At 43.6% G+C, this 13513-nt stretch overlaps 2 protein-coding genes across 19 annotated transcripts in view; both read right to left on the bottom strand.

Annotated features, from left to right (window-relative positions):
- LOC117654273 overlaps positions 1–7028 on the bottom strand; it is a 32806-nt gene extending 25778 nt beyond the window's left edge. The window contains exons 1-3 of one of the 3 annotated variants that reach the window (XM_034400741.1): positions 6963–7028; positions 1309–1380; positions 108–197 (exon numbers count right to left, since the gene is read on the bottom strand). In XM_034400741.1, coding sequence (XP_034256632.1) covers positions 108–197; positions 1309–1380; positions 6963–7013 — 213 coding nt within the window. In that variant the 5' untranslated portion in view covers positions 7014–7028. Of the gene's footprint in view, positions 1–107; positions 198–1308; positions 1381–2193; positions 2441–6962 lie in introns of those variants that run through there. The other 2 variants (XM_034400740.1, XM_034400742.1) reach the window with 2 other exon arrangements.
- The window catches only part of LOC117654295 (gastrula zinc finger protein XlCGF49.1-like), a 346548-nt gene that overhangs the window by 313205 nt on the left and 19830 nt on the right, over positions 1–13513 (bottom strand). The gene's annotated exons all lie outside the window — the stretch shown is intronic.

The raw sequence follows: 13513 nt of genomic DNA, 5'->3' as shown, positions 1-13513 counted from the left end.
TTTTACTTGGGTCCCATTATTATTTGTTAATGAGCGACAAATATCTTCTTAAAGGAAGGAACCGCGTCCACCGAGGGACAGCGGTAAAAACCGGTTACAAAACGTACCACTATGAGGCTGCTGAGGCGTGAAGTCATCAGTCCAGATAGATTAACCCGAATCGGACGTCGAGTTACAGCTGCAGCAAAACGTTCTAGCTGTGAGCAGAAAAAAGAATACGTAAAGGGCATAGGACAATTAATATAGTTGGGAGCATCTTTAATTGATCCAGGAAGCGGAAGAAGGGAATAACTTGACTTATCCCCAAATTGAGTTTTTATTTTATTATTGTGCCTTAGAATGGTTTACATCATTACACCAAATTATTTGACTGAATTCCAAGCAGTTTTGGAGAAAATCCACTTGGAAAAAAAGGGGGTAACTCAACTTAACCCCTTTTACAGTCTAAATTTCATTGGAAAATGGAGATAACTCAACTTTAGTCTACATGAGTCCGTTTGACAAATTGGCAAAAGGATATAACTCAACTTGTGTTTTTATGAATCTAGTGTAAAAAGAATCAACTCAACTTAACCCCCCTAAATTTTAAATTTCAATTTGGAAAAAAGAGCTAAGTCCAAAAAATACACCAGAGTAACATACACTCTATGCAGACTATTGTTCCACTTGACTTGTCTCCAAATTCCTCTTTGTTTAGGAAATATAAGGTGAGCTGACTCTGTTTTCCATTTCAACGGAAAGTGATAAGTCGCAGAAATCCTCTACGGAGTGACCTTACACTTTTGATTTTTTTCCAAAATTTTACTAATGCTTTTTGAAATTATTAACATGTGCAACATTCATTTGTTTTGTTTTAGTTTTCCCTGCTAACAGTTTTTTGTTTCTCCTGAAAAATGGCCAAAATTGAGTTATCCCCTTCTTCCGCTTCCTGGATCAATTCTGACTGCTCTTTTTATCTTGTTTGTTAGATCATGAGGATAATGTACAATTCGTGGCTGGTGATCCAGATGAATAAACTTTTTCTAAGAGGGTCTTTAGTGAAAAGTTAACGTGCAGTTTTTTATGGGACATTCTCTAGAAAAGTTTCGGTTTAGTGTCCCTGTCACCTTGCGGCCACACGGTTCGCCCCAGAGGGATCACGTGATATGGTTAACTACCATTGAGTTTGAGGATTTCTGAGAAGGGGGAGTTGTGTCCGTGGCTCGAAAATAGAGGTTTTTGGGCAATCAATCGCGTAAGTTTAATTATTACTCGGAAACCTATTTTTCCTCAATAAAGAACCTGTACGGGCAGCAGCTAACCTGTTACCTGGCCTATGTGCGCCTCTGAAATTTGAGGTACGTTCCAAAGAGAATGAATGCGTTTCACCGTGGCGGTACCCTGGAAGAGAAAAAAAAACGCTGCTTGAGATTTAAATTCATGAGGTCAAAAATCAACTGTGGGTCTCGAACAAATTGTGGACCGGTTTTTTTTTTCGACGGGTAACTCCAGATCCGTCGGAGACTGAATCAATTTGAATTTCGCAGTAGACCTTCCCCCAACCTTTTTTGGTCTCCTTAAATGATCCATGAAGCGGAAGAAGGGGATAACTCAATTCTCATCATTTTTCAGGAGAAACAAAAAACTGTTGGCAGGGTCAACTTAATCCAATCAGATGAATGATGCAATTGCATTTTTGTCAAGAAAGTCTAAGAAATTACTATGAAAATTTTCAAAAGAGTGGCATTACTCTGTAGTCGCTTTCTGTGATTTAAATCTTTACGTTGGAATGGACTACGGTACCATGTTTACTTTACACTACAAACCTAACTGTCTACTTAGCACACGCTTACAAATGCATGCTTGCAAGTACACACTAACAAACGCATGCTTGGCCAAGCATGCACTTACAAATGCATGCTTGGCAAGTACACACTACAAACGCCTCTGCTTAGCATGGAGTTATACGGCGCCAAGCATGCGTTTTTAAGTGTGTACTTGCAAGCATGCATTTGTAAGTGCGTGCCAAGTAGACAGTTAGGTTTGCGGTGTAGTTCTCTCAAACAAGGCGGAATTCGGAAGCAATTCAAGTGGAGCTGAGGTCTGCGTAGAGTCTGTATTTCTGTGGTACATTTTTTGAGTTACCTCTTTTTGACACTGTGAACCTTGAATACCATTTTGAAGTGTTTGTAAATAAAAACAGCCACTACTCACTTTATCGGTTACGCGATCAACTCGAAGAAGAAACCACACCAAAAATAAGGGCTGCGACAATGATGTTACCATAAAAGTATAGTGTAGGCAACGATACCAATAAGATCGTAAGACAGGTACGGTTAAATGCAAAGCTACAAGGACCGGCCCTGCGTACATGAGCAGGATAGAGTAAATGAGCTCATAGAGTACTATGAAAGCCACTTGTTTGCCGAAACAGACGCACACCATTCCCAACGCGTCCGTCGTAGCCGAGTGCAGCATCCGCGCCTGACGAACAAATATAAAATACATTTAATGCGATGGAAAACAAGCGAATAGGGTATTCCAACGCCCTCCCAGAGCGGAAGTGAGAAGAAAGACAACAGCAGTCAAAAATGGCAGTTAATATGCGAAATCTACGCGGCGGATGAACTTCGCAGCGTAGATTTCTCATCAAAACTGCCATCTCTCACTTCCGTTCTGGAAGAGCATTGGAATACCCTATTGGAAGCGGATGAATTCTTTTTTTGTGTAATTGCCGATGCTTTGTGTTTGTTGACGAGATTTGCAGCACACTAAGTCGTTTTCTGAGTCAATTTTGTTTCGTTTTAAATGCTGCAGATATAAATCCCTGAATGGGCCTTAATATACAGGTAATCAAAACTTCTAGAAATCATCACAGTGAAGAAGGTAAAGTTCTTCGGCCGGAGCTTTGAAAACACGTGTAATAAAAACCGTAATATTAATCATTTTCTGCATCGTTTACCCCAGATGGCAGGCGAAAAACAATAACCCCTTTGGGAATCGTAGGGTGGTTTGCATCGAAACGTACATCTCTTGTCCCTCTCTTTTCTTGACTCCGTACAGCCACGGAAGAGGTCTTTTGACTCCGGTTAAAATGCTCTTAGACTGCCACACGACTTCCAAATGGTGGTTGGATCTCCTTTTTTCGGAATAAAGGGAGTGGGTCTAAAACTGGTGGGTTAAATTGACGTGGGCATTTTTTTTGCGGTGGGAGAAAGACTTTGGGTGAAATGTCGTGGATCCACTCCATACATTCTGGTCGGTTCGCATTTTGGTCACAATCCTTACGACTCTCACCTCTTCCACTTGTGTCCCCACGTCGGAACCTCTCTCCATCTGATCCTTGACCACTTTAAGCTTTCGATTTACGTGATCATAGCGATTTGATAGAGTATCTATCGCGTACATCAACATTGCCTGCTCTGTTCCGAGCACCAACGCCTATGTAAAAGAACATAAGATTGAATTTGAATTTAAGGTTCAAACCTGGCATTGGTGTAAATTTCGTCAGGATTTCACACACTCAGCACGCTACTGACTTTTTCCTCATTAATTACGCATTCGTATAAGCAACTGTAATACTTAGTATTTTCTAAGTATATATGACTAATTTCCTTTCTAATTCTAAAATTATGTATAAAACCAAATTGTCTGTACATTATTTAATATCTCCTAAGTAGTTCTTTATAAAGAAAGGAAAAGTACGTATTATGGTTGCACAAATTACTTGCATAAGTACTGACAAAATGGGCAAAAAAGTCAATAACGTGCTGAGAGTGCAATAAGAAAACACAGTTTTGATGGGTAAGGCAATGGGGCACATACAAATACGCCTTTTTTGTGGGAGGGGGGCGAAAAATTGAATCAGAAGTCCGATTGTTGCTCGCGATCAGACCTCGATTTGCTCGTAAATATGATCCGATGTGGGTGAAATGCAATTGGCCGTGGTCAATTTGAAACCGATCCTGAAAACTTTCAATTTATTGCACCTCTGTATTTTGACACCATAGGAGTTCTCTGATGTTCGTGTCTGATTTCTGAGCGGCAATCAGAAATCAGAAAACCAATCGGAAAAGTTCTGAATCAGAATTCAGGAAAGACGTTAGGAAAGTTCTGATTGTCAATCAGAAATAAGTAAACCCTATCAGAAAAGATCTGATTGCCAATCAAAAATCGTGAAATCTCTGTTCGGCAGTGTGACTTATGAAATCAGGAATTTTATGATGTCAGTACTCAATGCAGGCTCGGTTTGAAAGAGGGGGGCGGACCCCCCCAGTGAGATTCCGTAAACGCCTGATTGGATGCAACGAGCATCACATGCCCCTGTAGATAAGTAAAAAATAGACAAGGTAGGTTTACGCCAGACCGCGCGTCTTGTCGTAACAGGCTCCGCGATGTCTCGCTGCCTGTTCCTCAAATCCGCGCCTGGCGTACCTATCTTGGCCTGCGGCGCTAGCCTGCCTTCGGCAGGCAATGGCTCGTCCGTTATTCCATCCCAAACCAACGAACGCTTGGAATTTCATCTCTCCGATTTTGATGAAACCTTTTTTGGGGGTAGGGGTCATCATAAAAAGACCTCCTGCCAAAGGGTTTTGCGATATCTCACCCCGTTTGGCTGTGGCAGGATATCAAAGTTTTAGCTTTAGTCTATGGTTAGTCTATGGTTTATTTGGTACTTTAATAATATTAACTTTAGCTAGAACATTTTCAAGCTGCACAGGCTCTTCAATATTGTTCGTTAGATAGTAATAGATGGAACCTGAAAACAAGATTTTAACAGTAGGAAAATCCAGTGGTAAAATAATAAATTTCAATTATAATAGTTTTGTTCCACCAAATAAACTATATTGTATGCTATCTAGCACAGACAAGATCAGAGTAAGATGGCAACTTCTAGTAATCAACTCGAAAAAATTGAAAAAATGAGTTGTTTTTTTTCATTGCGTACAAAATTAAAATTGAGTAAATAAGGGTATTTACCGTTATCTAATTTTACTCTCCCCCTTTTTCCGCCTCTACAACATGAATTGTTCACCATTTAACAGAAGAACATAGACTTGTACACACGATTGATTGTGGTCTAGCTTTTAAGTGAAGTTCAGTCAACTCATGTGTGGTCTAGCCCTCAGTGGTAATGGTAATGGAAGGTAGGCAACCCAACGCACGCACATGCGCCTCTGGCCTGCGGGTTGCTATCGAGCTTCACAGGCGCTCCTGGCGGGTGGTTTTCCTTCGCACGCCGAGCGGGGAAGTCGATGTTGACCAGAACAGACGGCTGCGCAGCGCAGGCAAGAACCCACACCACCACCACCACCTAAATACACGATTTTGGTGATTTTACAAATTGGTTTTGCGATTTCTCAGATCCTATGGGCGGCCGACCAAACCTTTAGGGTTTTGTTCCACTTGCTAGGAGATCATTTGGTAAAAGTAGGTCGAAATCGAAGATGAGCTATTTTGGGAATGGCAATTTTTCGAAAAAATATGACGAAAAATGAAAATTTTGGCATCAAAACTTCACCCAATCGTCTCGAAACCGTTTTCATCGCGTTCCCCAGCTCTCTTACGTAAAAAACACTATGGAAAAAAATCCAAAAATCAGCCAGAAAAGAGGAAATTTAAGAAAATATCATGATTTGACTAAGGCTAAACTTGATTTTGTCACAGCCAAACGGGGTGAGATATCGCAAAACCCTTTGGCAGGGGGTCTTTTTATGATGACCCCTACCCCAAAATAAGTTTCATCAAAATCGGAGAGATGAAATTCCAAGCGTTCGTTGGTTTGGCATGGAATCGCCCTCGTCCGTTATCGGTAATTTTTTTAACTTGTTGCATGCTGGGGGGCTCCGGCCCCCAGACCCCCCTACATTCTAGACAGAGATGCTTCATCTACAGATAACACGATCTTGACCCTTGCAACTTTTTAAATTGTCGAGGCTGGGGGGCTCCTTCCCCCAGACCCCCCTTTCTCCGAGACAGGAGTGATCTATCTGCAGAAAACTCGATTTTTCGCCGCTTTTTAGGTGTTTTTCAACTATAAAAACTGAACCAGTTGAGCTAGGATTGTGAAATTTCGCGTGTGACGAGCCAAGGACATACCTAAAAAGTGTGCAAAATCTCACCAAAATCGGTCGAGCCGTTCAGGAGGAGTAGTGCGGACACGCACACACACACGCACGCACGCACGCAGACAGGAAAAACTTTTCAACCCCACCTGAGTAACTGGCTTCGCTATCGCTCAGCCAACAATCAATCGCTCTCCCTGTCGGGGCCTCCTTAAACCGCACCTGACTCCATCAGTATTTTTCTGATTGACAATCAGGATTTTTCTGATCGACAATCGGAAATAATTCCTGATAAACAATGGGAAATCAGAAATCCAAACAGAAAATCCTGATGGGATTAAACTTGTGGGCGCTTGTGGGGCTAGACCAGGAATTTCGGCATGGATATCTCCCGGCCGGTCGGTGGGCCTCTCGGAACCCCCGGCTGCCTGACGCTCCCATGGCGCGGGGACCAAACACAGGGGGAAACCTTTCGTCATTTCAATCTGTCACACAATATGCAGAGGGGTGAATCCCAATTTCTGACTCCCTCTCCTTTTTTTCTTGGCAAAATGGGGGCTCAAGGCCACTAGATGACCACAAACATGTCGCATTTGAACGGGATTTTTTTAAATCGGCCTCAGCGTGTAGTCCGATATTAGTACACGACCAACGACGTTACCCTCCTTTTTTTGGGTCAAAGGTAAGCTTTGCAGTGTAGACCCAAGCCAAAAACGGCGGTTAGAAATAGGGTATTCCAATGTTCTTCCAGAACGGAAGTGATAGATGGCAGTTTTGATGAGAAATTTACGCGGCCAAGTTCATCCGCCGCGTAGATTTCGCATATTAACTGCCATTTTTGACTGCTGTTGTCGTTCTTCTCGCTTCCGTTCTGGGAGGGCGTTGGAATACCCTATTACGAGGCACCGTACTACTTACGTGCAAGCGAAGCAAGCATGTCCAAATATCTACATGCAGTATCCCTTCCATTTCGTTCAAAAGGGAGGTACAGAAGCGGAGCCAGGAGAGTACTATGAAAAGTAGAGTGTGCCTTGACATCTTTGCTGCAGCTACGGTGGAAAGAACTTGACGGAAAGTGAGGAGCTTGATCTCCATCCGCCGTCCGAAAGGAAAGGAAGTCAGGTAGCATGCGACGACATACGCCACGCTGGACGCCCACTCTAAAATTCTCAGAGCTGTTAGCTTCTCCACATCAGCAGATATAAAAGCAAAGAACAGCAGAGCAGAGGTAAATCTCGTTAATAGGCTTAAACCAGATACAGCAATGTTGAACACCAAACTGTACCTGGAACGGATATGAAAGAAAAGAAAGACTATGAAACAGGGTAGACGGACAGGCTTTCAACTTTTTTGCAATCAGAAAAGTGCAGCTTTAAGAGCACAAAATTTCCCAGAAAATGTGTCTCGGGGGCTCAAATCAGACAAAAAACACTGGTAGAAAAATGTCATTTTTCTAAAAGATTTTCTTGACCGATACTACACTGGTAAAACTAAAGCGTAGTATTACCCTCAGTTTTCAAGCGTAGTCAGTTTAAGCTTGAAATCAAGCGTAACAGGCTCTTCCTCCAAGATTCCGCCTGTCTAAATGCATGGGGAAATTTCCAGAGTATGCTTCATTTCAAGCGTAACGTCTTCAAGCGTAACTTTATGCTTGACTCAAGCATAGAGTTACGCTTTAGTTTTACCAGTGTAAGTATCTAGTAGTATTTTTCGTCCGATACGGTCCGATATTAACCCCCGTGCTTCATTTTGTGGACAATTTTATGCTCTTTCAGATGCATTTCACCGATTGCAAACAAGCTAAAAACGTTGGCTAAAATCCTGCGCGCAGTGACACCATGAATAATTTTGGAGACCTTTTTTACGTGCTTCATATAAATGCCTCACTTGATGCTAAACCATTTTTTTTTTTTTTTGAAATTTTTTATCAACGAGTTTGATTGTTTACACGGTTACCGCCGTTTGTCTGTAGCATTCATGCAAGTCTTTTTCATTGATGAGCAAACAGGAAAATCGAAAAAAAAAAAAATAGAAAAAAGGGTGCACAAAGTGCTACTGCCCCTTAAAACGATTCAGCTCACCTGTACCAGCCCTTCGACATCTGCAGCTCTCCACTCTGACAGACGAAAGGGCAAAGCCCAAGCGACCTAGCGACCCACATGGGGAAGCCTAGCGTCCAAGTTCCACAATCATGGGACAGCGTCCTGACGGCCTCCTCGCTCACGGTGTGAAACAACGGCATCGTGGCGGAGGCTCTGCAGCCGACCGCTGACTGACTTTTTCAGAAGCTCCACACTAAACAAGTAATACAATTTTTAATCTTTCAAGAGGAGAACCTTTTAGTCGCCCACATAAGTTTTATACGTTAGTGGTACAGAAATTTGTCACGGATCGTCTAGCCAGAGAATTATGTCGTTGCGGGAATTCCTGACATAAGTGTTTCACGTGTCAAAGATCTCGAAGTAATTTTGTTACAGCCGTCGATGTAATTCCCCACATTTTCCCATTTTGTTGTGTTTGCATGAAGTGTCTTAATGATCGAGACTCTTTTGCTCACAGAACGTTTCGCTCCCAGTGACCCAGGTAGAGGCGACTGGCCTGATCGTAATATCGCCCAGGCAGCACTGGAAGAAGGTGCGTCGAGCATCGCCCCACACGCGCACTGGCGTGTTGCAGCACCCTGGGTTATATGATTCGGTTCAGTCACGCAAGCTAAATAAAATGTGGGAAAAGTGGGGATGTATCTTCTCAACTGAAGCCCATTTCATGCATCTCAAGGGGGAAGAATCACTCGATTGCGGCCAAAACCCTCAATTTTCAGGGGTTCCGACCACTTTTGTTTTCGACCGCTTTCTTTTCCTATTTCCTGTTCGGTTTTGTATAGCGGCGGTAGACATATTATTCGTTACAAAAAGAAAATAAACGTTGTGGAGAACATCAAGGAGGGATGGGACACCACTCAAAATCAGTCAAATACTCAAATTTCGTCTTCAAAACTAACGCGTTCTTCTCCTCGTCGAATGTTGAAAACCGCGTCTCGTAAATCGGTAAATTTTGCTTTCTAAATCATGGAAGCTTAACATCTGCATGAGGTACAAGCGCAGTTTCTCAGACTTTGAACTCGCTTTGCTCGGAATTAAAATTTTTAACTCGTCCGAAGGCCTCATAAGACGCAATTTATTTCGCTGAGAGATTTCGACGATGTGCCGCTATGGCACGAACTGGGAATTTTAATACCTCCATTCTTCCATGAGATTTTTCATTTTCAAACTTCAAACATGACTGAATTGCTGTTTTTTTTTGTTTTGTTTTTTTAAATTTTCGAGCTTAGTTTTTGTAACAATAATACCAATAAAAATCGGAACGAGTTCGTTCTAGCTCCGGTCACACCTTCAGGTATCAGGAATGCTCAGCGTTGCAGCTCAACGGTTCGCCCGCTAGCTTCAGGACAGTGCAAAAGCGTCCTGCAAGTCCAGGGTACGCTCGCTGATATCGGCGAAGCGTTGTGTTAACTTTGTTCTTTGATTTTTCTTGTCTCGGTGTGCAAAATGTGAGTATTTTTACATAACGCCGTCAACTTTTACCAGCCAGAAAACCTTGCATTTCGTGTTATGTCCCCCTCCTTTCGATAACTCTGGAAATTTGGCGTAATTTGATAAAACACAAAACATCAAGAAGCATGTACACTCTTAGCCTAAATCACCAAGCTTCTGCTTGGTCCAACTCCGCCAAGGTTCCACCAAGCTTTTGCTTGGTGGCCCCTGCACCAAGGCGGCTTAGCGAGGCTTTTGATGAGGGTTTGACAGCTCCCGGGCGTGGCGCGGCGTGGCGGCCCAGTACGCATGCAGTGCGGACAGGTGGGGAGGGGAGGGGCGGGGGCAGGGAACCTTGGTGAGGACCAAGCTTCCTTGGTGAGTCCCAAGGTGGTGTAGGTGGGGATGCCTACCTGCCGGGCGGTTGACAGGCCACGCAGAGCTCGCGTGACGCACGAGACGGGTTGCCTACATTCAGGGGCCCGCGTGTGTGTGGCGAGACGCCTCCGCTTAGCAAGCTGGTGCAGCGAAAAAAAATTTAAATTTTATTTGACTCTCAGTTGTACTTGTGTAATGGTGTATCCTCCTCTCCTACCTACGCCTGACCTGAACCCTATCCTAACCTATCCTATCCTAACTTGAACCTCTCCCCATAGTCAAGTGACTTGCTCCGGTCCACCTGTGTCGGCAGCGACCCGGGCTTGAACCCGGGCCGTCCGATCACAGTGCCATCGCCTTACCACTCGACTACTACTGCGCGTGACCCTCGAAGGAACGAAAGCCACACACGACCAGAGTCGGACCCGTCGGACTACCTGACCCCGCCAGTCTCAGGTCCCCCATCCCCCTCCCCTCCTCCCGTCACCCTCCTCCAATCAGCGCAAGCTCCATCCGTATTTCCCCGCGAGGCAACGTTCACTACTCGGCCGCCAGAGCGCAGTACTGTCGAAGACCCCCTTCCCCCTTCCCGCGCCCTACCCCTCGCCCCCAGAAGCTTGGTAGCCCCCAAGGAATCTTCCAAGCTTCCCGGCGGCAGGTCTACCTGACGAGCCCCTAATCCTCTTACGGACGGCCACCTTCGAGTCCACCCACCTCCAACCAAGCTCGGCCAAGCTAGTACCAAGCTTTCCGCTACCTTGGTAAAAGCTTGGTGATTTAGGCTAAGAGTGTAGCCCTGTTCGCTCACCTAGTCTTACGTGCCTTTCTTCCTTCTCGATTCTGCCGTTAACATTTCGCTGGCATCATTCCCATCTCGCGACCTCAAAGGATTTGGTCTACGTGGTGAGATGGACCTGGGGCACAGAAAGTCGTTAGGGGGCAGAATTGGGGGTGGGGTATACTGTAGGTTGGGAGTCACCGTGACGCTGGCGCAGAATGGTGTCCCGGGTGAGTCGAGTCTAACACAATCGATAGCAGATGCTTATCCGGTGGGACCATACGTTGTCGCACGACTTCACATCGACGGCGTGCGCTCTCATTCCCGCGGTGGGACGTCACGTCCAATCGAGCGAGAGTGACAACATATCACGCTCTATCATCGTCACTCGCTGGGGGCTCCGCCCCCAGACCCCCCGCATGTGTGGGGCGCGTACCGAAGTATTTTAAGTAAGTCCGTGGTGACCAGAGACAAATTTTCTATGGAAGTAAATGTACTGTTTTTTTGGGAGGTCTATTCGATGGGTCCTATGAACAAAGACCGCTATGCTTTGCGTCGGTTGAACAAAGACCGCCATGCTTTGCATCCGTTGAACAAAGACCGCCATGCTTTTGGCCGCTTCTCCCTTTCCCATTAGAAACGCGATTTTCAATTGAGGTAATGAGATCGCGGACTGGAATTTGAAATTTTCTGATTCTCTTATGTTTTATGCACAAAATGAACACACTATCATCTCACATTTGTTCGGGAAATGAGAGGGCGATCTAACCTCAAATGCATATCGGTCTTTGTTCAACCGATGCAAAGCATAGCCTTTGTTAAAACGATGCAAAGCATAGCGGTCTTTTTTCATAGGACCCATCGTATTTAACTGCCTTTGACCATACATTTAAGCTAATATTACCGCCCAAATAGGTAGCTTGTATTGGATTTGCTACTGTGGCAGTAGACCGTCCCTTATTTTTTTCATATTGAACAGAGACAAAAGTTCGTGGTGCCAAATTGTTCCAAATGGTGAGAAAAAACCTCTGCCAAAGTTTGGTGGTGCTACGATATCGCATGGGCGAGCCTGAGGGGCCTAAGTGCAAATTTCAAAAATCAGCTGATTTCGGAATTTGAAAATTGTCTTCCAAGTAAACACGTCATTTTGATGGCCGAAGGACTTAAATTTCAAGCGTTTTGCCGTATCTCGAACTGTTATGACCGAAACGGCGCTCTGAACGCGCTCCTCCGCCACCGCGCGGAAGGCCGACCTGGACCCAACTACGACGCTTTTGGGCTGCACCAATCCGCCCCGGAGGGCAGTGGATCGCTGCGTCGCTGACAGCACCTTCCCAAAACATGTACCTGAACTATCTATGAAAATTCCACTAAGGTTAGTGGGATACTCAATAGGAAAATGCTGAAATATGCCCTCGGAGTGTCAAATTTAGCCAGTTTAGCATTTCTCGCGTGTTTTGGTGTAAAATTTAGTAACGAATAACATAGGCCAAATTTCATTGTAAGACATTTAGAGTGTGGTACTACTTGAAAGAGACATGAAGTAAATATACTGGGCATATTTTAAAACTGCATAACCATACGGACGACAGTTAGCCAGCCATTTAACAAATTTACTCACAAACAGCAGGCAGCCCTGAAGGGGTCAACAATCGCCAACGCCTCTATCCGCCATGACACCCCGAGGGGAAAACAACTAGCCCCCCCCCTCCAAAAAAAAACAAAAAAAAAACAGGGCATCATAACGGTATTGTAAGAGTTAAAGCTATAATCCTTAACTTCTGACATCTTTTCAAGAGGTAAGTTATTTTGCTTGTGTCTCGAATTTGTGCGGAGATACTTTTGGAAGTACTTTTAAAAGTACGTACCCTTAACCTTCAGCCAACTTTGCCTCATGTTAAGGGGAGGTTCTACTGAAAATATTGCATTTTTCAAATTGAGACCCAGTGTAAAAATTTGTTGCAGATGTATAGTAATACATAGTTAATAGTCAAACATGAAATTTAGAGCCCAATACCTCCCTCCAAATCCAGTCGAAGAGGTTTTTTCAGCCTATTGTAGCAATATCTTAAAAAATTCTCCTACGCAAAGCATTTCAACGTAAACTGATGTTCTGGACATTTTTCACTTCTTTGGCTCATATGCAATAAAGCGTGGCATCACCAAGACATGGGACCCAACAAATTTATTTTGGCGTTGCTTTTCAGAAAAAAAGTCACTAAAATATCAGAAATTTTAACATTTTCTTGAAATTTTATTGACATGCTGTCTTAAAAACACAGCTTATGGTTTTGTAATGGTCCCAGTATCTTACTAATGCCACGGTTTATCAATTATGAACCAAAGAAGTGAAAAATGCCCAGAACATCAGTTTACGTTAAAAAACTTTGCGTAGGAGAATTTTTTAAGTTACGACTGGAAATAGCAGAAAATTCCTCTTCGACTGGGTTGGGGGCTAGGTATTGCTCTCCAAACTTCAAATTTAACTATTTACTATGAAATACTTTAAATTTACAATGAATATTGATAATGGGACTCAATTTGAAGAAAGTAAGATTTTCAGTAGAACCTCCCCTTAAGTTATGAAAGCAGTGTTTGTTAATCACTACAACGGCTTTCTGCTTGTAAATTAAGCAAATATTTTGAGCAAACATGATACTGAGAATTATATTCACAAATTTGAACAGTTTTTCCGGAACATTGACAGACTTGAAACGGTGAGTTCAGCACTACAAAAATTAATTCAGAGAAAAGCTACGAATTCAGTTTGCTTAAGGGGG

This window comes from Thrips palmi, unplaced genomic scaffold (genome assembly GCF_012932325.1).
Source record: "Thrips palmi isolate BJ-2018 unplaced genomic scaffold, TpBJ-2018v1 HiC_scaffold_10, whole genome shotgun sequence".
In the NCBI taxonomy this organism is placed as follows: Eukaryota; Metazoa; Arthropoda; class Insecta; order Thysanoptera; family Thripidae; genus Thrips; species Thrips palmi.
The sequence above is the reverse complement of the archived record's forward strand: the minus strand, read 5'-3'. Positions and strand labels throughout refer to the sequence as shown.